Raw genomic sequence first — 22,179 nt, 5'->3', positions numbered from 1 at the left:
ACTCATCTCGCTTTATTGGCCGAGGGAGCTGGTGTACAGCTTCCGTGTCATGTCCCCAGCATGGCTAAGCCGCTTCTGGTGAACCAGAGCAGCGCACGGAAACGCCGTTTACCTTCCCGCCGTAGCGGTACCTATTTATCTACTTGCACTTTGATGTGCTTTCGAACTGCTAGGTTGGCAGGAGCAGGGACCGAGCAACGGGAGCTCACCTCGTCGTGGGGATTCGAACCGCTGACCTTCTGATCGGCAAGTCCTAGGCTCTGTGGTTTAACCCACAATGCCACCCGCGTCCCTCTAATGGTGGTGTACATGGGGTCAGTCTGAAAAATCACAGAATTTTGTTGATTAATTTCTTAAGTTTGCATACAACCCTTCATCCAGAGATCTCAGGGTGGTTCAACCCCTGTCTCATGCTGACAGCTTCTAGGAGCCACAGGTGAGAGCTGAGTGCAGGGTGAGGAATAAAGGTGTGAACACACTACCCTTGAAGGAGCATGACCAGAGGTACCGCCCACCCCAAAACCCCTAACACCCCCACAGAACTAGTAGCACTCTGGATATTGTTTGACTCCAGCTCCCATCAGCCCCAAACAGCATGGCCAAAGGTCAGGGATGATGGAAACTGTAGTTCAGCAACACCTGGGGGGTATAACAGCTTCCTCACCCCTAAGTTAGATGCTAATTCAGTGCAGGAATCTCAGCAAAAGCACCCATGACAGATGGCCATCCAACCTCTGCTTTAAAACCTCCAGGGAAGGAGAGCCCCAACACCTTCTGAGGGAGTCCATTCCACTGTCAACCAGCTCTTTCAGAAAGTTCTTCCTGATGTTTTGTTGGAATCTCCTTTCTTGTCACTTGAATCCATACTATCCTCACCATACCCTTCTGAACTGGGTAAGGCAGAGATAGTGACTGGTGGAAGTTTGCTTTGTGGCTGAGCTGGGATTTGAACCCGAGTTAACTTAGGTCCAAGTTCCATACTCTGATTACAGGGATAGTCAATTTGGTGCCTTACAGGTGTTGTTCAACTCCCATATAGCTAATGATCAGGGATGAAGGGAATTCTACTCCAGCAATATCCAGAGGACATCCTATTGGCTACATTGACCCTCTTTAGAAGTAGGACCAGTCACATTCAATCCATCCTTACCTGCCTCTCTCCCCCCCCCCTTGTTCAGGAAAAAGTGGCACCAGTACCTCGTGTTACAGATGCTTCAGGTTACAGCCTCCGCTAACCCAGAAATAATACCTCGGGTTAAGAACTTTGCTTCAGGATGAGAACAAAAATCGCGCAGCAGTGGCGCGGTGGCGGCAGCAGGAGGCCCCATTAGCTAAAGTGGTTAAGAACAGTTTCAGGTTAAGAATGGACCTCCAGAACAAATTAAGTTCTTAACCTGAGGTACCACTGTATAGCCTCCCTGGGTTCTGTTTTCACCATTGTGTGGTTATTCTAACTGCTGGTGAAAACTCTTGGTATTTTCACCTTCTTCTTTCTTCCTGCAATAAGATCCCATTCCCTCCTGGTTTACCATCAGTCTCCATGGAGAACAATTGGTTTCTCTCTTCCTCTTAACAGAATTTTATGAATGTAGGTGCCATGAATCAAATCTTTCCAGAGCAGGCATTCTCTTTCTGCCACACAATGCACAATTATGTGCTCGCTCTGTGTACACTGGCTCCCATTTATCAAAGGGTCAGCATTTTGCTGCCATTTTAGATTTCATGGAGAGTGAGCAAAAAATGACAGTTAAACAATGATTCTAATTTCGAGGGAGCAGTTGTTCCCCATCAATACCTAAACAAGCCATATGAGCACCGGTGTTACTGCTACTACTCAGGATCAAGTTGCGAAACGTGGGATCCAACCAAAGTTTAGCAGATTTAAATCCACTGTTCATTTCAGTGGAAAATTTAAGGACCACCTGCCATGCTCTCCAACTGAAATGGATGGAATTTACTGAAAGTGCTAAGCTTGGCTGGATCGTACAACTCTTGGACTTTCAGAGAAGCTCATCATCTGCAAAATAGCATCTCCTGTTGCACTGAATAGACTTGTTTCAGCTTTCAGGCCAAAAACAGCGGTTTCAAAGTAGGTGGAAAATTTTCCTGAAGAACACTTTGATTGTGGGAGCGTTCACCTTTCCCCTCTCAGTTCTATTCTGTGCTGTTTCTCCCCCACCTGATGACGGTTTGGTGCCATTTTTTTTCTTCCTGTTGAATTGGTCACATGAATCATCTCAACTAATCTGTAAGCACACGGTGAACTCAATGATGTCACAACACGTCACACTGGCAATCTGACTGGGCTGTGTGATGGTATCACTGAGGACAAACAGTCAGTTGAGTGAGCATGGGCAAGCAATGCTTTCTAAGTTAGACATGTGCATAATTCCTCCCAGCCCTCACTCAGTGAATTGGATGATATTGCTGCAGCAAGGGGTATCTAGTGTGGTGCGCTCCTGATGTTGTTGGACTACAACTCCTATCGTCCATGACTGCTAATCACACTGGCTGGGGCTGATGAGAATTGTAGTCCAAAACCATCTGGTGGCACTGTGGTCTAAACCACTGAGCCTAGGGCTTGCCGGTTGGAAGGTTGGCGGTTTGAAACCCCGTGATGGGGCTCCTGTTGCTCAGTCCCAGCTCCTGCCAACCTAGCAGTTCGAAAGCATGCCAGTGCAAGTAGATAAGTAGGTACTGCTCCGGTGGGAAGGTAAACGGCATTTCCGTGCGCTGCTCTGGTTTCGCCAGAAGTGGCTTAGTCATGCTGGCCACATGACCCGGAAAAACTGTCTGCAGACAAACGCCGGCTCCCTTGGCCAGTAAAGCAAGATGAGCGCTGCAACCCCAGAGTCGTTCGCGACTGGACTTAACTGTCAGGGGTCCTTTACCTTTACCTTTATCATCTGGTGGGCACCTCCTTGGCTAGCCCTGTGCTACCCTGTGCACACAATCAGAATTGATTTCAGGGTGGGATCACGGATGGCAAATGAAGCAGGAAAGGACAATACGATTGAATGAGATATTTTTGCTGGTGTGTGTGTGTGTGTGTGTGTGTGTGTGTGTGTGTGTGTTTAGCAGTGCTGAAAACATTCCCGGGAAACAGTGTGCAATTTCTGCTTAGCCCTAATTAGTATACATATATATACTGGCATTGTTTAAGTTACCAATTACAGTGAAGACTGGGATTTAAAAATGACTGAGTCTATTTTTTTGTTAAGAGTCAACACATTGCATAATGCTTTTCTTTACCACTTCTGGGTTTTTTTGGGTTGTTGTTTTTTTTTGTTTTGTTTCTTTGCAATTCAGCTTCTTCCCCACCGCATAAACACCTCGCATTTATATATTTCAAAGTATAAATCAGTTGTATTACTTTTTTAAAAAATAAATCTCAACTTGACACACGCACTAAATTCCCATTAATGAAAATGACAGCTCAGCATGCCACTTCCTGGAACAAAAAATAGGTTCCTAAATATACCATCTAAACTGTATTGTAGCCAACTGTATCAAGGCTTCCAAAGTGAGCCCTTGCTACTCACAACAAATCCCAATGAGAAAATATATCAGATGTAGCCCATTCTCACTTTTCCTACTTGTAGTCCTGTAAAGGATACAAACTTGGCATGATGGTGGGGGTTGCATATCTGTAGCTGAGTTTAAAAGACGTAAATGAAACCTGTGTAAAATGTTAACTGGGCTTATAAAGAGGTAAAAGTACCCCTGACCATTAGGTCCAGTTGCGGACGATTCTGGGGTTGCGGCACTCATCTTGTTCTATAGGCCGAGGGAGCTGGCGTTTGTCTGCTGACAGTTTTTCTGGGTCATGTGGCCAGCATGACTAAGCCGCTTCTGGTGAAACCAGAGCAGTGCACAGAAACGCCGTTTACCTTTCTGCCGGAGCGGTACCTACTTATCTCTATTTATCTACTGAGCCAGTGTGGTGTAGTGGTTAAGAGCGGTAGACTCATAATCTGGTGAACCGGGTTCACATCTCCACTCCTCCACATGCAGCTGCTGGGTGACCTTGGGCTAGTCCCACTTCTCTGAAGTCTCTCAGCCTCACTCACCTCACAGAGTGTTTGTTGTGGGGGAGGAAGGGAAAGGAGAATGTTCGCCGCTTTGAGACTCCTTCGGGTAGTGATAAAGCGTGATATCAAATCCAAACTCTTCTTCTTCTTCTCTACTTGCACTTTGATATGCTTTCTAACTGCTAGGTGGGCAGGAGCAGGTGGGCAGGACCAAACAATGGGAGCTTACCCCGTTGCGGGGATTCGAACCACCAACCTTCTGATCGGCAAGCCCTAGGCTCTGTGGTTTAGACCACACTGCCACCCGCATCCCTAACTGGGCTCACATACAAATCCTTTATATAGCCAAAACCTCCCTCCTCCTTGTGTGTGGATGATGCCACAGTTGGACACCCCTCCCCTGCAATAACACCACAGTGAGGACTGAGCATGCTTAGAGGGCACAGAATCCTGAGTATTTATTCTAGGGGAAAGGATGGAAAAAACAGGGTGGGAAGGGGTAATGTAATAGAGTGTTCTGGAATTGGGCAGGCTGGCAGAAGCCCCAGAAACACTCTGCACCGCAGCCTTATGTTACAGGTCCCACTTGCAGAACGCTTGTTTCCCAACAGAGCGTTTCATGGGACCTTCATAGCAATACTATTGATCATCATCAGTTAGGAATGCTGTTCTTTCTAGTGCTGTAAATCTCTTTCCCCCCCCCCCCAAAAAAAGGAAGGAGGGAAATCTCTGTTTGATTATTCCAAGAGGATCCCCTCTGCTGGTCCCAGCACCTGAGAGGGTCTGTAGGGAAGAAGGCAGTCTTTCAGATTTTTGAGACCCAAGTCAATTAGAGCTTTGTGAGTACTTTGAATTGGTCCTGGAAATGAACCAAGCTAGACAGGCCAGTGAGCTGACTCAGTAGAGGGCAGCTTCCTGAGTTCCTATTTGCTATCTTATTTTTCCCCCCTTTTACTCTTTTAATTGCTCATCACTCTGCTCTCTTTAGGTTTGACAAGCAGATCATAACTGATTGTAAATTGAAATAAATATATTGAGGACATTCATATGATTCTTATTAAAATGTTTGCAAGCTATTTATTTTTGGGGTTTTTTAAATTAAAAAACACTTAAAAAAAACAACAAGCTTCATAGTTTGCAAACTTCTTCAGGTGCAGAAATAAAATAGCCAGAAAAAAAAATCAGCAGCAACTGATCGCTTTTAAGATGTTCACAAGCAAACCGGGTTCAGAAGAACTTAACAGGTTCTCAAGAGCTGATTTGATGATGTGAAACTGTCACTGTGTAGCCATGGGAGTGGGGGAAATCCCACTTTTTGACAACTGTAAAAACGATAAAGGGCCTTTCAGTTATTTCTCTCTATCTTTCTCTCTCTCTCTCTTTCCCTCTACCTTCATATTTTTGGGGGATTTTTAAAAATCACTCTTGTAGGTTAGTCTGATTCTCATTGTATTTTATGTAAAAAAAAATTCCATAAAAATATTTAAAATAAATAAAGTGCAAGGATCGTGAAAAACAGGAGTTGCTAACCTGTGGCCCTCCAGGTGTTTCTGGGTGACTGTTGCCATAATTCCTGACCACTGGCCATGCTGGCTGGGACTGATGGGAGTTAGAGTTCAGCCACATCTGGGGAGCACAGGTGAGCCACTCCTGATAGGGGTGTGTGCCTCACTGCTGCCTTGAGCCAATTAACCCTCTCCACATAAGATACCAATATCACAGTTCAGAAAATAGATAAACCAACAGAAACAGACTCTTTAACCCCTGTGTTCCCTCCATGAACAGCGGCTGGAGCTGTAAGCCTGGCTGAAGAACCAGCTGTTTCAGAGGTTAGTTGTTTCGATGGGGAATTTGGGGGAACCCAGGCCCACGCTATCAAGTCTCTAGGACAGATGCATGGTGCTATCACAGGCTTTTCTTAAGAGAGCTGTGTGGATGCGGCCGTACTCAGCTGGATTAGGTGAGCACCCTCCCCATGTATAGCACCCATTTTCACACACAATTCCTCTTTCGGCTGGGCTAGGGAATCGCCTGCGGAAATATGCCCCCATGCTGGATTAGAGTGTTTATATTTAGCATTCCAAAAGAATACAAATAAGGGCCACTGATTACCAAAGTTACTGCACCCTCACTTCTCTTAAAATAACATCATAAGTCACTGCCAGTGTGTTTGCCTTGATCTGGGGAGAAACAGATGCAAGCAGAAGCAACAGGGTTTTGCTGGAGGGTGCAGCTACAGGAGTGGGTTAGTTAGAGTCCAGGAGGCTGAGGCAGATCACCACACAGTGTTGCTGCTGCTGAATAAAACAGGGGACTGCATGCAGTATGGTTCACCTGCGGCCTAGGACCCACATACCTACAGGACCGCCTCTCCTGGTATGCCCCGCGGAGGACCTTAAGGTCCACAAATAACAACACTTTGGAATTCCCGAGCCTCAAGAAGATTATAATGGTCTCAACTAGGGCCAGGGCCTTTTCAGCACTGGCCCCAACTTGGTGGAACGCTCTGTCACAAGAGACTAGGGCCCTGCGGGACTTGACATCTTTCCACAGGGCCTGCAAGACAGAGCTGTTCCGCCTGGCCTTTGGTTTGGACTCGGTCTGACCCTTATGTTTCCCTCCCCTTATGGTCTTGATTTATCAGCTATTTTAAAATGAGGCTGCATTTTAAATTGCATTTTAACCTGTATTTTAAATTGGGTCCCCCCCCCCTCTTTTTCCCCTATTATGTTTTTACTGTGATTTTATTTTATTAGTGTTAGCTGCCCTGAGCCCGGCTCTGGCTGGGGAGGGTGGGGTATAAATTATTATTATTATTATTAGTAGTAGTAGTAGTAGTAGTGGAAAGGAGGGAGGGTGGAGTAAGATAGAGGCTCCCCACCTGTTTAAGAGTTCACCAGAGTTGTCAACGTAGACTTCCTCTCTGTTGGGGTGAGGGAGTCAAGGGCAGCGACGGTGAAGGGCTGTGTCTCAAAGGTAGGCTACATGCTTAGCATTTGGAGGGCTCCAGGGTCCATTCTCGTCATCTATGGAATCACAGGATCGTAGAGTTGGAAGGGGCTCCGAGAGTCATTTAGCCCAACCCTGACAGATGGCCATCCAACCTCTGCTTAAAAACCTCCAAGGAAGGAGAGTCCGCTGGAGGTTTCTAAGCAGAGGTTGTATGGATGCTTTAGTTGACATTCCTGCATTAGAAGGATCTCATCCTGGAAAGTCAAGTGTAGACCAGCGTGGAGAAGTAGATTGGAAGGTGGTGGAAATTTTAAACAGTGTTTGGACAGCTATCTCTCAAGGATTCTTTAGTTGTGATTCCTGCTTTGCAGGGCTTGGGTATCTTTTCTAGCTTTGCAGTTCTATGACTCTTAAGTGAGGGAGCTAGGGCCAAACACACACCCCAACCTCTCTGTCTGGTTCTCTAGACTCTCCCCAGCTACACATCATGCTCTCCATTCACACCCTCTATCCCCAGGCAAACACTCTATACCTTGTGTGTTCTTGCCTGGCTGGTAGGTGTCCTTGCTTGCCTGGATGTACGGGTTTGTGTGTATGGGTGCATGGTGGAAACCTCTGACTGGCATTTAGCCTAACGTACATGGCCATTGCTCCGCCCTGTGCACCACCAGCATGTGGCTTCTTAGAAGGTAGATCACGAAGGCATTCAGCTCCACACCCAAAATACTGAGTTGGATGGGCAATGATCTGACGGCATAAGGCAACTTCATATACTTTCTGTGTAAGTATCTGAATCAAGGATACATCAGTTCTCACCCATAACTGATTCAGTAGCTCATTCCTTCTTGGTGCATGTCTATTCTCTCTTGCCGCTGCCCCCACAGCTATTTGAAATGAAAACTTTTGCTAATACTAACATTACGTTTATCTCTTTATGTTTGCAGACAGATCTTCATGCATAGTAATATTGAGTTTTGTAGTCTTTAATCCCAGGTAAATGTTCATAGAATTGCACCCTCTGCTATAGTATAAAAGATCAAACCAGCTTCTCCTTCTCCACCCTGGGAATTTTAGGCTGTCATCCTATGTACCTTTACCTAGGAGTAAATGTCAGTGAAGAGGGTGAGACTTCATTCTCTTTAGCAATACAAAGGATTACACAGTTAAATGCTCGCTGAAATTCTTTTTCTTTGGCTCTTATATGTTGTTTCTTGTCTGCTTTGGCTGGTTGGCTGAACATTGGAAGATTCAGGACAGATTTTTTTTTTAAAAAAAAAACCCACATCTTCATGCAGTGCATAGTAAAACTGTGTAACTCACTCCCACTGGATACAGTGGTGGCCCCAACTTCAAAAGAGGATTTAGCAATAAAGATACTAGCCATGATGGCTATGCTTTGCCTTCCTTCACTATTAAACTTCACTTCACGACCCCAAAGGCCTTTCCCTACTTACTTTTACCCCAGAATGCAAAATTTGATACACCTCTATCATGTCTCCCCTTTCTCACTTTCCTTCCTAAACTTGTTGTTGTTGTTGTTGTTTAGTCATTTAGTTGTGTCCGACTCTTCGTGACCCCATGGACCAGAGCACGCCAGGCACTCCTGTCTTCCACTGCCTCCCGCAGTTTGGTCAAACTCCTGCTGGTAGCTTCAAGAACACTGTCCAACCATCTCATCCTCTGTCATCCCCTTCTCCTTGTGCCCTCCATCTTTCCCAACATCAGGGTCTTTTCCAGGGAGTCTTCTCTTCTCATGAGGTGGCCAAAGATAAATATCAGTAGGTACTGCTCCGGCAGGAAGGTAAAGGGTGTTTCCATGCGCTGCTCTGGTTCGCCAGAAGCGGCTTAGTCATTTTGGCCACATGACCTGGAAGCTGTCTGCGGACAAATGCCGGCTCCCTCAGCCCATAGAGCGAGATGAGCGAGCAACCCCAGAGTCATTCACGACTGGACCTAATGGTCAGGGGTACCTTTACCTTTATAGACAAGGTTACGACTATGGGTTATGGACATGATTATCTGCTTTTCTCCATGCTCCAGATATTTGAACAAGGCTCTGGTTAAGTGTGCAAGTCTCCACATCCATCTCTGATCATTGCAGGTTTTTCCTGCTATGTTTGAGTGAGTGTTTGCATCCTTGCATTACATCTTCCTCCACATGTATTCTCATATTTATTTTATTTTTAAACACATTTTGTCTTTTGATGCTAAACACACCCTGATATTTTATGATAGGGCAATATAGAAAAATCACTAAAATAAAACAAATAGAAATTGGGATTGGACTTTTGGAATTGCCTATATTTACAATATATTTTTACAATATATATTTTTACAATAATCAACTCTGAACGCATGAAATAATACCAAATAGTGTTGTTGTTGCTTTGTTGCTATTTGCTGGTTAAATTTATAATCGAACCTCTCCACTGCATGGTGTTCAGCTAAGAACAGTGATGTTCAAAATAACCATTAGCCCAAGTTATTGTTTTTAAAAAATCTGCTTAAATTCAGTAAGCATAAAAATGTTGACAAGGGAATGCTTTTCCAATGAAGAATGGCACAGAACTTCATTAAACTTGCATATTTTCATTTATAGACCTAGATGCAAATTTAGAAATATCTCCTATGTGTTAAGTTCACCTTTGCCTAGTAAGGAAAGGCTGCCCCAGGTGAGCTTGTTCCCTGTTGATGGGCATTTCCAAGTTCCCTGATGCTTTCCCCTTCTTAGGGTTCTTTATCTTGACTTCACAGCCCTTCAAACAGCAATAGCCACAGGTCTCGATGGCAGTGTTCTATCTGCACTGTTGAAAGCAGTGTGCTTCCGGATACCAGTCGTTGGGAATCACAAGTGGGGGAGAAAGCTGTTGCAGTCAGGTCTCGCTTGCAGTCTTCCCAGAGGTATCTGGTTGACCACTTTGAGAACAGGTTGCTGGGCTGGATGGGCCCATTGGCCTGATCCTGCAGGGCCTTCTTATGTTCTTAGAGAGTGCCTTCAAGCAGAGGACTGTTCTCTGTAAAGTGGGGTGCATATCCACCCTACAAACGCCTGTGGTTTTTAACATGTATATGTAATGTAAGCATACTGCCTGCCTGTGAGTGTCAGAGAGAGGGTGTTTGTACAGGAACGGACATGATCAAGTGGTGATAGGGTCAAGAGACTGAGATCCTATTATGTCTAGGGCCCAACTGCAGGAAACTGGGGAAAAGGAGGAGGAAGGAAGTGAGTTGTTGTGGAAAAGAAATAGAGGATAGTGATATAAAGAATCCAGAACTGTTTTTCCTTTTTTTAAGGCAAAGGATAGCCTTAAATGATAGTCCGGATAGCTTGGTTGGTTAGAGCATGGTGCTGATAATGCCAAGGTTGTAGGTTCGATTCCCGTATGGGATAGCTGCATATTCTTGCATTGGACTAGGAACTGATCCTCAATTCTACAGTTCTATGATTCTAAGTGTTGTTCTTGCTATGGTACATATCTGTTGTCTGGGCAATTTGCAGAATAGTCTCCATACTAAACAGGGATTTCCTAATGGAAGCCTCCCCAGAAAATCTAGCCAATCACATCTGCTTGGCTGGCAGTTGAAGGCTTCCCTGCACACACTTCACTCCTCTCTTCCTCTTGCTGCTGAAGGTGAGCAACACAATGTAGTTTCTTGTGTTGGACCATCCCAGTGGCTGCAGGCATCTTCATTCTCTCCCTGTGTCTCACCTGGTTGTGGTTGTTTGTCGCTGATGTGCTAAAACTCACTGTGGCACGGACTGGTGTGTGTCACACAAACGGTGCACATAAACGTGTTGCATTCGGGGGCAGCCCTACCCTTAGACAGAGTGAAGCAACTCCCTCAGGTGGCCGACGCTGGCGTGCAGGTGGTGAAGTGGTGAAGGACAGAGCTTTGTGTACCACCCAGCTCTGGAGGGAGCCAGCTGAATCGTGAGAGAGAATGGCAGCACTGCAAGCATCCTGCTCACCCCTGGGACATTCTGGGATCAAATCGGAAGCCAGGGTGGTTTCTGCAATTCCAAGAATGCCCCAGGCAAATAGGGATAGTTGGAGGGTATGAGATAGAAAGAGAACTGCGAGTAAATTTTTCAGGCTGAAAAATTCCCCCACCCCTTCCTAGCCTGCCTGATTGTTATGGAATAATTGAAAGTACCTGCAGAAGCCAGAAGGTTCTAAGTAGTACCATTACAACGTCTATATTAAAAGACCCTCCAAGCATCCCTATTTTTCAGGAACAGTCCCGGATTTACAGAAGCCATCCCAGTTTCTGATTTAATCCTGAACTGTCCTGCTTTTCCTTAGGGCATGTCTTTTCCTTAGGGCATTTTTCACCAGAGAAATGTTGGAGGATATGGCATTCTTTTAACCCAGCATTCCTCAGCCTGGTAGCCTGCCAAACTTTTCTGGGCCACCCCTGCCTTGGTTGCATAAACTCATCCCTCGTGCCCCCTACCTAAAGGAGCATTTATACCCCCCATCAATCAGCCCGGATATTGAGATCCAGCTCTGAGGGTCTTCTGGCGGTTCCCCTACTGTGAGAAGTTAAGTCACAGGGAACCAGGCAGAGGGCCTCCTCGGTAGTGGCACCCTCCCATCAGATGTCAAGGAGAAAACCAATTATACAACCTTCCGTAGACCTCTGAAGGCAGCCCCATTTTAGGAAGCTTTTAATGTATGATGCTTCTTTGTTTTGTTTGTATTTTTGTTGGAAGCCACCCAGAGTGGTTGGGACAACCCAGACAGATGGGTGGGATACAAGTGATACATTATTATTATCATTACCCTATGAAAAGCATTGCTCAGAATAGTGGTTTGCATGACCCACTAAGGAAGAAAGTGACGCAATAAAATTTAGAACAGTAACAGCTGATTTCACATTTATTCAAAATCCAGTTAAAAAACTATTTAATCTAATTAAACGAAATTGGTGAACTTGAGCCAGTGATACCAGCTTTTCAAAGCCTGGTAGCTATTTACACTTCCAGTACCCCCTCTTCTCACCCTACTCCAGGTAATCCCACTGCCCTCCAGGGTGCGGTATCACTTATTTTGGGAACCACTTCTTTAGTTGGGGTGGGGTGGGGCTGGACTACAACTCCCATCAGCCCCAGCCAGCATGATAGGAGTTGTAGCTCAGGTTGTGCCAAGACTGCCTTAGCCAGGGTTGGAAGCAGAAGGAAATGCGGGGGAAAGATCCACAAGCAAAAGAGAGGGCAAGCCAGGAAAACTGCGTAGACCTGGAAAATGGTGGTTGCGTGTGTTTGTGGTTGTGTGGCTGGCTCGATCAGGATTCACACACACAAACATTGCACCATATGTGGCTTTCGGTCCCTTGTGGCGCAGTCTCTCCTCCTATTCGATAAAGCCAAGGGTTTTATTGTTTGTGTTTTTTGAACTGAGTTAAACCTTTTTTTTTTTTAGTGATCTGGGGAGGGGGGGCACTATGGATTATCCTCTTACCCCCACCCCCCAACCCCATAGTTTGTGGTGATGGCGGTGGTGTTGCCAGGCTGCTTCCTCGCACTTTGTGGGCAAGGCAGTGAAACCGACAGAGTGAATGACAAGTTGTTTACAGGTTTCCTTGAAGGGGCCTCTGGTATATTTCAATCTGTCAAAGTTGCTTTTCTTTCTCCAGAACAATGCTTGATTGTTGTGTAGGGTGTTTTTTTTTCTTTCTTCCCCTTCCCCTTCCCCTTGCACAGAGACTTTTTATTTTTTACAAAATGAAGAAGAGGTGAGAAAATTATATATATATATATAGGATATCACACACACACCATGTACAGAAACCCTTTGGGAATATTGAAGATTGTCCTTAGGTGTTCAGAGTTTTTTTTCTTCCCCTTTCTCCCTCTCTTTCTCCTTCCCTCCCTCCCTTTCTTCTAACTCCTCTCAATGAGTTGCTAAGTGCTTTTCTGTATTAAGCCAGCAGCCCTTGTTTAAGTTTCTTTTTGGCCACTGATCTCCCCCCTAGCTTGCCTCCCTCCCCTTGGCAGATCTTTCTCTCTACAAAGGGTAGAGTGATGGGTGTCAGGCTTGCCTATTAGATAATTCTGGTCAACAGAATCTGGCAGAGATTTTTTATAATAATAATAATAATAATAATAATAATAATAATAATAATAAATGGTGCAAACACACACTCACATGTTCACTGCCTGCCTGTGCTAACTAACAGCTATGTAGACCTATAAATTAAGACACATATTGAATATAACAAATTTCCACATGCTATTCAGGTATTGATGCTCTCCCTCCGACTTCATATTTGTGGAGCCCAGGCTTGACTAGCAGAAATTTGCCAAGGACTCATTCAGTATGTGGTTGTGTTGTGCGTGTGTTGTTGTTGTGCAACAGAGATGCTCACAGAGAAAGAGAAACAGGGAGAGGGACTTTTGCAACTGATTTCTCCCCTCTTAAAAGATTAAGCGAATGGGGAGGGGGAAATGATCTTTAGTGGCAGAATTAGATATTGGGATATCCAAAGTGTGTGTCCGTCCATATCAAGATAGGGAAAACATAATTTGGCCACACTAGGGGAAGATCCTAGACGGGGAAATTGCTTAGGTTTTGTGTGTGTGTGTGTGTGTGTGTGTGTGTGTGTGTGTGTGTAACACGTGCGTTTCTATTTATAACTGCATTTCTGCTGGAATAAGTGTTGCAAATGTGCATATTCCACACCTCCCCATTCCCAGTAACGCCCCCCCCTTCCCCGTCCTGAGCACATTGGGGAAATCGAGGCTGGAGGTGGCGATTGCTATTTTATTTTGCGAGCACAAATTTTTGGTTTTGAAATTGGCAGGATCCTGCACGAAGCTTTCAGATGTGCGTGCGTGTGTGTGTGTGTGTCACAGACAAGTAGTGGTTGCGTGTGTGTGTGGCTATTGGAGAAGAGGAGAGGATGAAAGGAGCTGACTTTGCGAGGGGTGGGGGGCGGGGGGCTGTGACAAAGAGAGGGGCAATAAAGGCAAAAGCGGACAGGCACCCCTGAGGTTGGCGGAGGCTGCTGCCTGCTTGTCAGACCCCAGCCATGTGGCGCGGCGGTGGGGGGAGCTTGCTCGACGCTGTCTCCTTCAGCTAAAGTGCGCTACCCCTTTAAGAGACTGGTCAAGGAGTCCCTAGCTCACAGAGGGAGAGCGAGAGAGAGAGAGCGAGAGAGAGAGCGAGAGAGAGCGAGAGAGAAAAATCAATCGGTTTAGGAGGTTTGGATTCACTTGACAGGTTCAGTTGGAGGCGATCATAGCTGGCTACTGTGACAAAGGGGAAAAAAATTGTGCTTTTTTTATTTCCCCCTTCAGCATGCTCACTGACCCCGATTTACCCCAGGAGTTTGAAAGGTGAGTCCAGGAGATCAGTGTGTGTGTCTGTATATATTTATAATATATCTGCTTTGCATGCATTCGCTACTGGGGTGTGTGTGTGTGCGTGCGCGCGTTTAAATATTATGATGATGATTTGAGATCTTTCCAATGTTGTTAAAGTGCAACTTTCCCTGTATGCGCGTCAATAATATATATGTATATCTATATATATTTAAAAAGAAAAATCCGGAGTAGTAAAACAAACAAACAACCATGCACTTTATCTCCCTCCCAGCATGCAGTAATGTCAGATTACTCCTGATCTATGTTTGCTGTTTGCTATTTTTTTCCTCTCTCTCTCTCTTCTCCAACCGCGCACCATTTCCATCTCCTGAACTAGATTGAAAGGGATCACCCAAAGTCATGTAACCTACTTCGACAGCGATGCCTTTCGGATTTTGTTTAGCTCCCTGCTAGAGATTTGAATGAACATCATCATGACTGTATATCTGTCTTTTGCTCCGCCGCCGCCCCTCTTTCTGTTCTCCCCCCCTCAACCCCGCCGCTCCCGGCTCCTTCTTCTGAATTAATCTACTAGATAATGAGAAGCAACAATGTCTTAGAAGACATTTTTTTTTGGTCTTTATTTAAAAGGGAAGGGAGGGAAATTAAATCTTCCTTGCCTTTTTGGAGAGAGCGCTTCCTGGAATGAATGGAAGGACTGGCGAGGCTTTAAACTTTCAATTTGATCCTTCCATTAAAAAAAAAAAGTTTCTAGGAAGCACATGACTCCCCTCCCGCTCCGGTTGGTAGTGGTGGTTGATCTAACAGAAGTGACTATTTGGAGGCAAGTTAACCTCATCCCAAGCTTGAGCAAGCAAAATAATAAACTAAAACACAGAAAGTGGGTTTGGGAAGCAGAGAGAGTGGAGTGGAACAGTTCATTCTGAATTTATCAGTACCTCTTTTTGACTGCGTGTCAAAACCTGCTCTTTTGATTTATGACCTGTTTGCCTTGCCATCCTCTTGCCCTGTACTTCTACCACCCACTTGCCAAAGTTTAGAAGTCCTTCAGATCCTAGCTGTTCATGAGGTCTAGATCCCAAGTCTCTTTCTCCTCCCATAGATTGCTCAGCTCACATAAATCTTGACTTTTGCTAACTATGTTTGAAGATTACTCTCAACCACTTGTACACTGTACTTCGGGAAGAACCAAGACCCCCCCCCCACTCTGACTGCATCCCCATCCCACTCCCCCCCCCCGTATTTTAAGCTTGTAAATAGCCCATGTTTGGCTATGAGAAGGGACTCAAAGCCTTTGCATTTCTAAGTGGGTCTTTATAAAGAAAAATGAAAAGGCTTTAAATTGTCAGAGCGCACATTTCCCAGCTTCCCCTCCCCACGGTTCATGAAAGCTACATTCTGCATAAACATTTGGTTGCATCTGACTATGTAATGCAAGCTAGGTGATAGACCAGCTGGTAAAAAAATATGGTAAGCCAAGCTGTTCAGCTTTCAGATTGCTGAATTTGATAGTAAAAGGCACAGGGAGGAAAATATCCGTCAAACATCTTAAGAGGGCAGAGAAGTTGCAAGTATAGAGTGCAAAGAATACTAGATTGCCAGAGAACAAACTAGCTAGGGGTGTATGTGTACAGATACACGTATGCATATCTGTGTGTACACCGATGTGTGTGCACCTATATAGCTTTATATACCAGTATAAAGCAACTGAAATCAGTAAGGGGGGTGGTGGTTGTTCTGAGAACTACTGTATTTCGTAACTCTAACCCTTGACAGAAAACACTTTGGGCTGGCACTTCTGAATGCCTTCCAAGGTTTTATTTGATCCAATTAATTTCTCTCCTTTGTTTAAAATCGCTGACATTTCCCCCTCCCCCATTTCATAATATTGTGATACGGACATACCTGCGAGAACTTAACTGTTTATCTTAGTAAAAATCCTAGGTTAACTTGGCAAAAACCGGTTTCTTTTTTTTTTCCGGGGAGGGGAAGAACTCAAGAGGTTTGAAGCTGTTCTGCATGGCATGTCCATAGCAACATGCTTACAAATATATAAAGTGTTTTTGTTTTGTTTTGCTATCTCTGTGTAACTTTTCCTTTGAGCTGAATAGGTGCAGAAGGCAGGGATATAAACGGTGTGTTCTCTCTTCCTATGTCCTGCTTTAAAGAGCTCGCTTTCATTTTCATTTTGAAACTCAACTTTTGAGTTGATTGCCCTCTTTCTTTTTCATCTCCCTGATGAGGTGTGTGTTCAGAGTTTTACTCTTATTTTTGTTTGTTTGCTTGTTTGAAGGCAGGAGAAGTACTGGTTAAATAATCCATATGTTATTAGCCTTAACAGACATGTAGCTATCAATGTATATAGACAGAAATAGTTAAATGGAGGGGGGGGGGGAGGACGAGAATGAAACCTTGCCATACAATTCTTTTTATTTACCATTTTCCATCTGTGGTTTTAGCTGGTAATACAAACCAATATCTCTGTTAATCATTACCATTTGTTTACATTCTCTGTGTTTGACTGTAGTTACACACACATGGAGATCTGTACAGGTTGTGGAAGTTATTCACAACACAACATGCACAATTCACATGAAGACTCGGGTTGCGTAGATAGAGGATGTTCTTGCAATCTCTCCATCCTCCACACACAAACACCCCGGCCCTCTCGGAGCCTAATGTTGTTTGTGCATTTTGCTGAAATCAGTGTTCTCACCTGTCAGACCCAAACTACATTGTTATTAATGCTTACAAGGCCCGTTCTGCACAGGCCGTGGGGTGGGCTACAAGGAGACATTGATTTTATGATCCAGGCATTTTGGGTGATAGTCCAGTTTCTCAGTCGCCAAGTTTTTCTAAGGAAGAGATATTCCGCACACACACACACACACCCGCCTTTCTAGCACATTGATTTATTCTGAAACTTCCATAAGTTCACTTTACATCTTGTGGGGAGGCAGTTGTCTCTCATGGAAAGGGAGATGATCCAGTTTCTCTTTTGCTTTGCTTGCTTCCTCCCCCTCCCCTTGCCCTTAACTTTGGTAACATAGAAGCCTAGAAAGAAAAGTGTCTATTGCATCCTTGAGAAAGACTGGGATGAATCTTTGACCATATTATCCTCATTGGTGAATTAGCTGTTTGCTGATCCAAACTCAGGGCAGGTTTAGCATGCACACAGAGAGATTGTTCGTCCCTTCTGTTGTTCATGTTGTTTTTAAATCGAAAAGGGGTTCTACCAAAACTTTGAAAGGCACTCCAGACAGCTGAAATGTCGAGTGCAAAAGGTACTGAGAGGTTCCAGCTAGAACAAGCTTTCTGTTTCTCTGGAATTATTGAGTGGTGGGTTTTGATGAGGTACTATGTGACTGCCCAATTTTATTCTAGGGTGCGCGTTAAATAAATAAAATATACACCACCGAGATTTAATTTTCTTGCTTTTTTCAAAATAGAGACCCAGCCTATGTTAGATACAAAAAGGCAAGTCAAGGTGAAGTTCTGACTTACTCAAGCAATTGATGGGGAGGGACCTGTAACTTCAGCATTAGGGACGTGGCTGTGAAATTTTACAAGAACAATTAAGAGCTCAGAAACGCCTGGCATAAACGCTGAATGTCTTCATAAAAACCTTGTCAGTGGAAAAACAAAAGGGGCTGCTTGACAACGTTCGTGGTGTGTGGGATGCTTTTTGCAAAGCTAAAGTAACTGGCGTATGTTGTCATGATTTTTCTGTAGACCCAAAGAATAGGCATCGGAAGATGAAGATGGGCACATGGACCCACGAGTCTTCAAAGTGAAGGATGGGTTGTGCTCTTGATAAACAACAGGGGAGGGAGGAAAGGAAGGGATGTTTCATGCAAAATATTTATTGGCTCACTTGCTCTAAAAAATAATAATAATAATGGGGGGATCTTAAATCAGCAGCTGACAAGGAAAGTTCAAATTGGTAGTTTTTTTAACTAGTCTATGGGGCAGTAATATATTTGTGAATTGTGTTTTTCTTGTCATTTTTGTCCCTTGCTGAATTTGTTTTAGTGTTCCTTTGGTGCCACTAAATGACAAATCCTTTCCCTGCCTAAATGGCAGTTTTTGTCTTGGCTAAAGTTTCCCAGAAGGGATGCACTGCCCCACGCTTGCCTCCTGTTTTGGTTTTGTTTTTTTCCGAAAGTGGAAAAACTGACAGCCTTCCATCACTGGGATGGGTCAGAATGGTATTCCACAATGCCCTTCCAGAGTGAATGTACTACAGCCCCCCCCCCCCTCGCCTTGCTCCCCTTTAGCAGCCAGACTGTGTGGTGGTACTGGTACTCGGCACGTGGTGTCATTTCAACTCCATGTTCCCACCTCTCCTTGTATTTCTCTGATTTGTACCCATGGCCTGGGAATAACCACAAACATCCATTTTGTCCAAACAAAATCTGGCCCGCTGACGTCTCTCTGCATGAAAGCAGAAGGAATAATGTGTTTTCAGTGTGTTCATTTGGCACTTATTTTCGAAGTGATTTTGCACACTTGGGTGGTTTCTCCTCTTCTTTTTTTTCTTTAGATCTCTAGGAAACATGCTGGCTATAACTTATCTGAGGGTTGTTGTTGTTGCTGCTGCTGCTGCTGCTGCCTTTAGTTTGTAGCCTGTAGATTTCAATGAACAGTTCAATAGATTTGTACCTCTCTCTGCTGCTAGAATGGTGAGGCAGGGCTGGACGCTATTTTCTGAGGGAGCGGAGAAGTGACTAATTCCACGGAAGGAGCCTTGAGCTTCTGGCTCGAGCCAAACGCAGGATTTAAGTTGGCTAGATTTCGGGCCGGCTGGTTTGCCGTTGGCACTGGAGGGGTTAATCTGAGAAGTGACAGGGAGAGGGGTGGGTGGCCAGTCTGCTGCCCCCTCCTGCTGTCCTGCAATCAAGCCATGCGACTTTAAAATATTTGCTTGTGAGGACAGTGTGTGTGTGTGTGTGTGTGTGTGTGTGTGTGTGTGCCTGCTACTTTATTGTTGTTAGCCGCCCTGAGCCTGGCTTCGGCTGGGGAGGGCGGGATATAAATAAAATTTATTATTATTATTATTATTATTATTATTATTATTTGAAGAGCCCCCCCCCAAAAAAAAACCTTGTTTCTTCTTTTCCCTCTTGTCCAGAGACATTAAGCATAATGAATGCAAGAGGTATTTACAGCGTCTTAGAGACCTTCTAAGTAGCAGCAATATCTGTGTCGGAGCCTTATTAAAAATGTGACAACCTGTCTTGTTGTTTTAGCCATGGTGCTTTTTGATAGGGATTGAATAAGTTTCTCTTGGCTCCTTCGGAAATCTATATTTTGCTTTGGATCAGACTGCATTTATTTAGCTGGCAAGTGTGCATAGGGGTGTGTGTATATCTCAAACAGATGATAAAGTGAATAAATGTATCACTTTGGGCAATTCATCACACTAGTTGTTTTAAATCTTATTGCAAAGCAAATATCTTCACCTACCATTTAGTTAAGTAGCGTCAGTGTTACTGACACACACAAACACACTACGATTTCTTGGGCAATAATGTCATCATAACTGTAAATCTCAGAAGGAATCCATACTCCAAATCCAGGTAACACTTGACACACTGTACACTTTGATAACGCGATAATTTTAGGAGAATCTTCTCAAACAGTTTGCACTGTTTCTCTGCTCTTGCCAACAATTTTGTTTAGAGGGGGAAAGCAGAATCTTGGGGCAGGGAAAACATACTTGAAACACCCCAAAAATGTTTTATATCATTTGGAAATGCTTCTGTATTTCCGACACTCAGAGTAGGGATGAATTGGCATGTATTTAAATAATAATAATCTTAGAGCGATGGTAAATGAAATCAGCTTGGAGCAATTATTGGGATGAGGAGCTTGGTTAAACTCATCCTCTCTCTCTCTCTCCCCCCCCCCCTTCCTTCTGTCTGCAAATGTACTCTTTAATTAACATGGGCTAAATTAGCTGCTTTGCTAACACTCCAACTAAAGTGGGTTGTGGACCAAGCTGCAACAAAGGAATAGACTGAACGGTGTGCTTTTTGTTTTTGTGAACTTCTGCTAGATATTTTAAAAATAATGCCTGATACTGGGTATCAGTCCTTCTGAGTGCTTCTAGTGAGATATTTGCTTCCTAAAGGCAGGAGATCAGTTCAGGGTTGAATTCAATTTTTGGCTCTCTCTCACTTTATTATTTTTATTATTATTATTTATTATACCTCCTTCGAAACTGCCTTTTCCAAAATCCGTTTTGTCTGGCTCCCTTCTACTCTGGATATCGTGCACTGTCTAATCCAAGACAACCACTAGGGGGTTATTTGTGAGCAGATACCGTACCTTCCCTTCCTGAGAATAGCCATCTCTCCTCGGCAGCACTCTTACGCCTGACCTTTGGTAGGTGGATAAGCTTTTGCAGCTGAAAAGTTTTGCACAAACCAGCGTCTTTATTTCACAATAGACCTGTTCGCAGAGGAGCCGACAGGAGGGAAGACCCAGTTTCCTAGATGTCAACGGCCGAGTTTTTCTTTTGCAAAGGACTTGCTGAAAGTCCATAAAGCGAGGAATTGTGGTGTTAAAACAGGGAAATTATATGGGAGTGTGTTTCTCCAGTGGGTGGGGGGGGGGGAGGAGAGAATTAAGACGTGAAGAAGTGAACCAAGCTCCCACAACTGCCACAAACATCAGAGCTTAATCTGTTGGGATTTGGTCGTGAAACTTGTTGACAGTTTTTGTCTGTTTGTTTGTTTTTCTAGTGTGCTTGACATTTCTGGCTACCATGTCCTTTGGCCACCGTTCTTGTTAACTCATTTATTGGAGTGGGTATAATAATTATAAACACGCAAGGCATTGCCGCGTTAGCAGAGGCTGGTAATTTTACACCTTGGAAATCGGCATTGCACCTGCTCAAGAGGGGGGGGGGAGAGAAATTGCTGGCATCCCGGTCCCGATAGGTCTGTGTAGCTGCAGTAGTGCCCTGAGTGGTCTGTGCCGGCAGGGCCACAGAAGCAGGCCGCGGGTGCAAAAGCTGCGTGGAAGAAGACCATCTTGTTTGCTTCGACCCCGTTCTATTTTAAAAATGTGTTCCAACATGATCATCACAAATTATTACGTATCAAAGGCCAGCTCCAAAAATATCACGGAAAACGTATTTTATAAAACACTTGTGATGCCTGATATTAGGGGCAGAATGCAGTCAAAACGAAACACTTCAAAGCCCAGTTGATTTCAGTGGGTGAATTAAGCACATTCTCTCTCTTTTTAAAAAATCCCTCTTCCCTCAAGTTGAAATCGATGAGACTTGGCTGGATCATTCCCTGGGTGCTAGCAAATCACATCAGCGCGAGTCACATTAATAATCTCCGTTTAAACCATGTTGAGAAATATATCTAGATTTGTTTTTCACTTGGGATAAACTGTGTAGCAAAGGTCTGCATTGCTCTTGGAGGTTTGTAGTTTGTTAAAGGTCTCCACTGACCTTTTAAAAAAATAAACTGGCATCTCAAATACAAATAAATGTTATATCATCTTTTTTTAAAAAAACATTTCACGTTGTTCCAGGACCGCTCTTCTGTAACTAGGAAACTTTCTGATATCCGTAGTCTGACAGGCACTATCTTTGCCGTTCCTGTCACAATAAATGCTGTACCTTAGGATATGTTTTGCTTAAAGGATGACGTATCTTAAGAAGAAGGTGAAAGGATTAAGCGACAGCCTTGGACCCAGGATTTCCTCAATTATACTGACACACATACCTTAAAGTGCTACCTCGAATTTATGAAATCCCATTAGGGAAAAAATTGTTGCGACCCAGTATACCGAGATGTGGAGCAGGGCACATGCCTCTGTAGCGGCCAAAAAAATGTATTTAGAATACAT

At 44.3% G+C, this 22,179-nt stretch overlaps 1 protein-coding gene and 2 long non-coding RNA genes across 12 annotated transcripts in view; 2 read left to right on the top strand and 1 right to left on the bottom strand.

The window, feature by feature from the left end:
• The window catches only part of LOC307225418, a 582,147-nt gene that overhangs the window by 4,915 nt on the left and 555,053 nt on the right, over positions 1-22,179 (top strand). The window lies entirely within an intron of this gene.
• Positions 1-22,179, top strand: part of SOX5 (SRY-box transcription factor 5) — a 775,029-nt gene that overhangs the window by 363,247 nt on the left and 389,603 nt on the right. For 2 of the 10 annotated variants that reach the window (XM_079992444.1, XM_079992433.1), the window contains exon 1: positions 14,002-14,322. The exons of 5 other annotated variants lie outside the window; for them this stretch is intronic. In XM_079992444.1, coding sequence (XP_079848570.1) covers positions 14,285-14,322 — 38 coding nt within the window. In that variant the 5' untranslated portion in view covers positions 14,002-14,284. Of the gene's footprint in view, positions 1-13,998; positions 14,323-22,179 lie in introns of those variants that run through there. 3 more of the 10 variants (XM_079992434.1, XM_079992443.1, XM_079992437.1) reach the window with 3 other exon arrangements.
• LOC307225335 overlaps positions 74-22,179 on the bottom strand; it is a 422,891-nt gene continuing 400,785 nt past the window's right edge. Inside the window, exon 3 of the long non-coding RNA XR_013842901.1 lies at positions 74-239. This is a non-coding gene — a long non-coding RNA (uncharacterized lncRNA). The remainder of the gene's footprint in view (positions 240-22,179) is intronic.

Source organism: Podarcis cretensis (assembly GCF_951804945.1).
Source record: "Podarcis cretensis genome assembly, chromosome: 10".
NCBI classification, from domain to species: Eukaryota; Metazoa; Chordata; class Lepidosauria; order Squamata; family Lacertidae; genus Podarcis; species Podarcis cretensis.
Note: the sequence above shows the minus strand (reverse complement) of the source record. Positions and strands in the feature narration are given on the sequence as shown.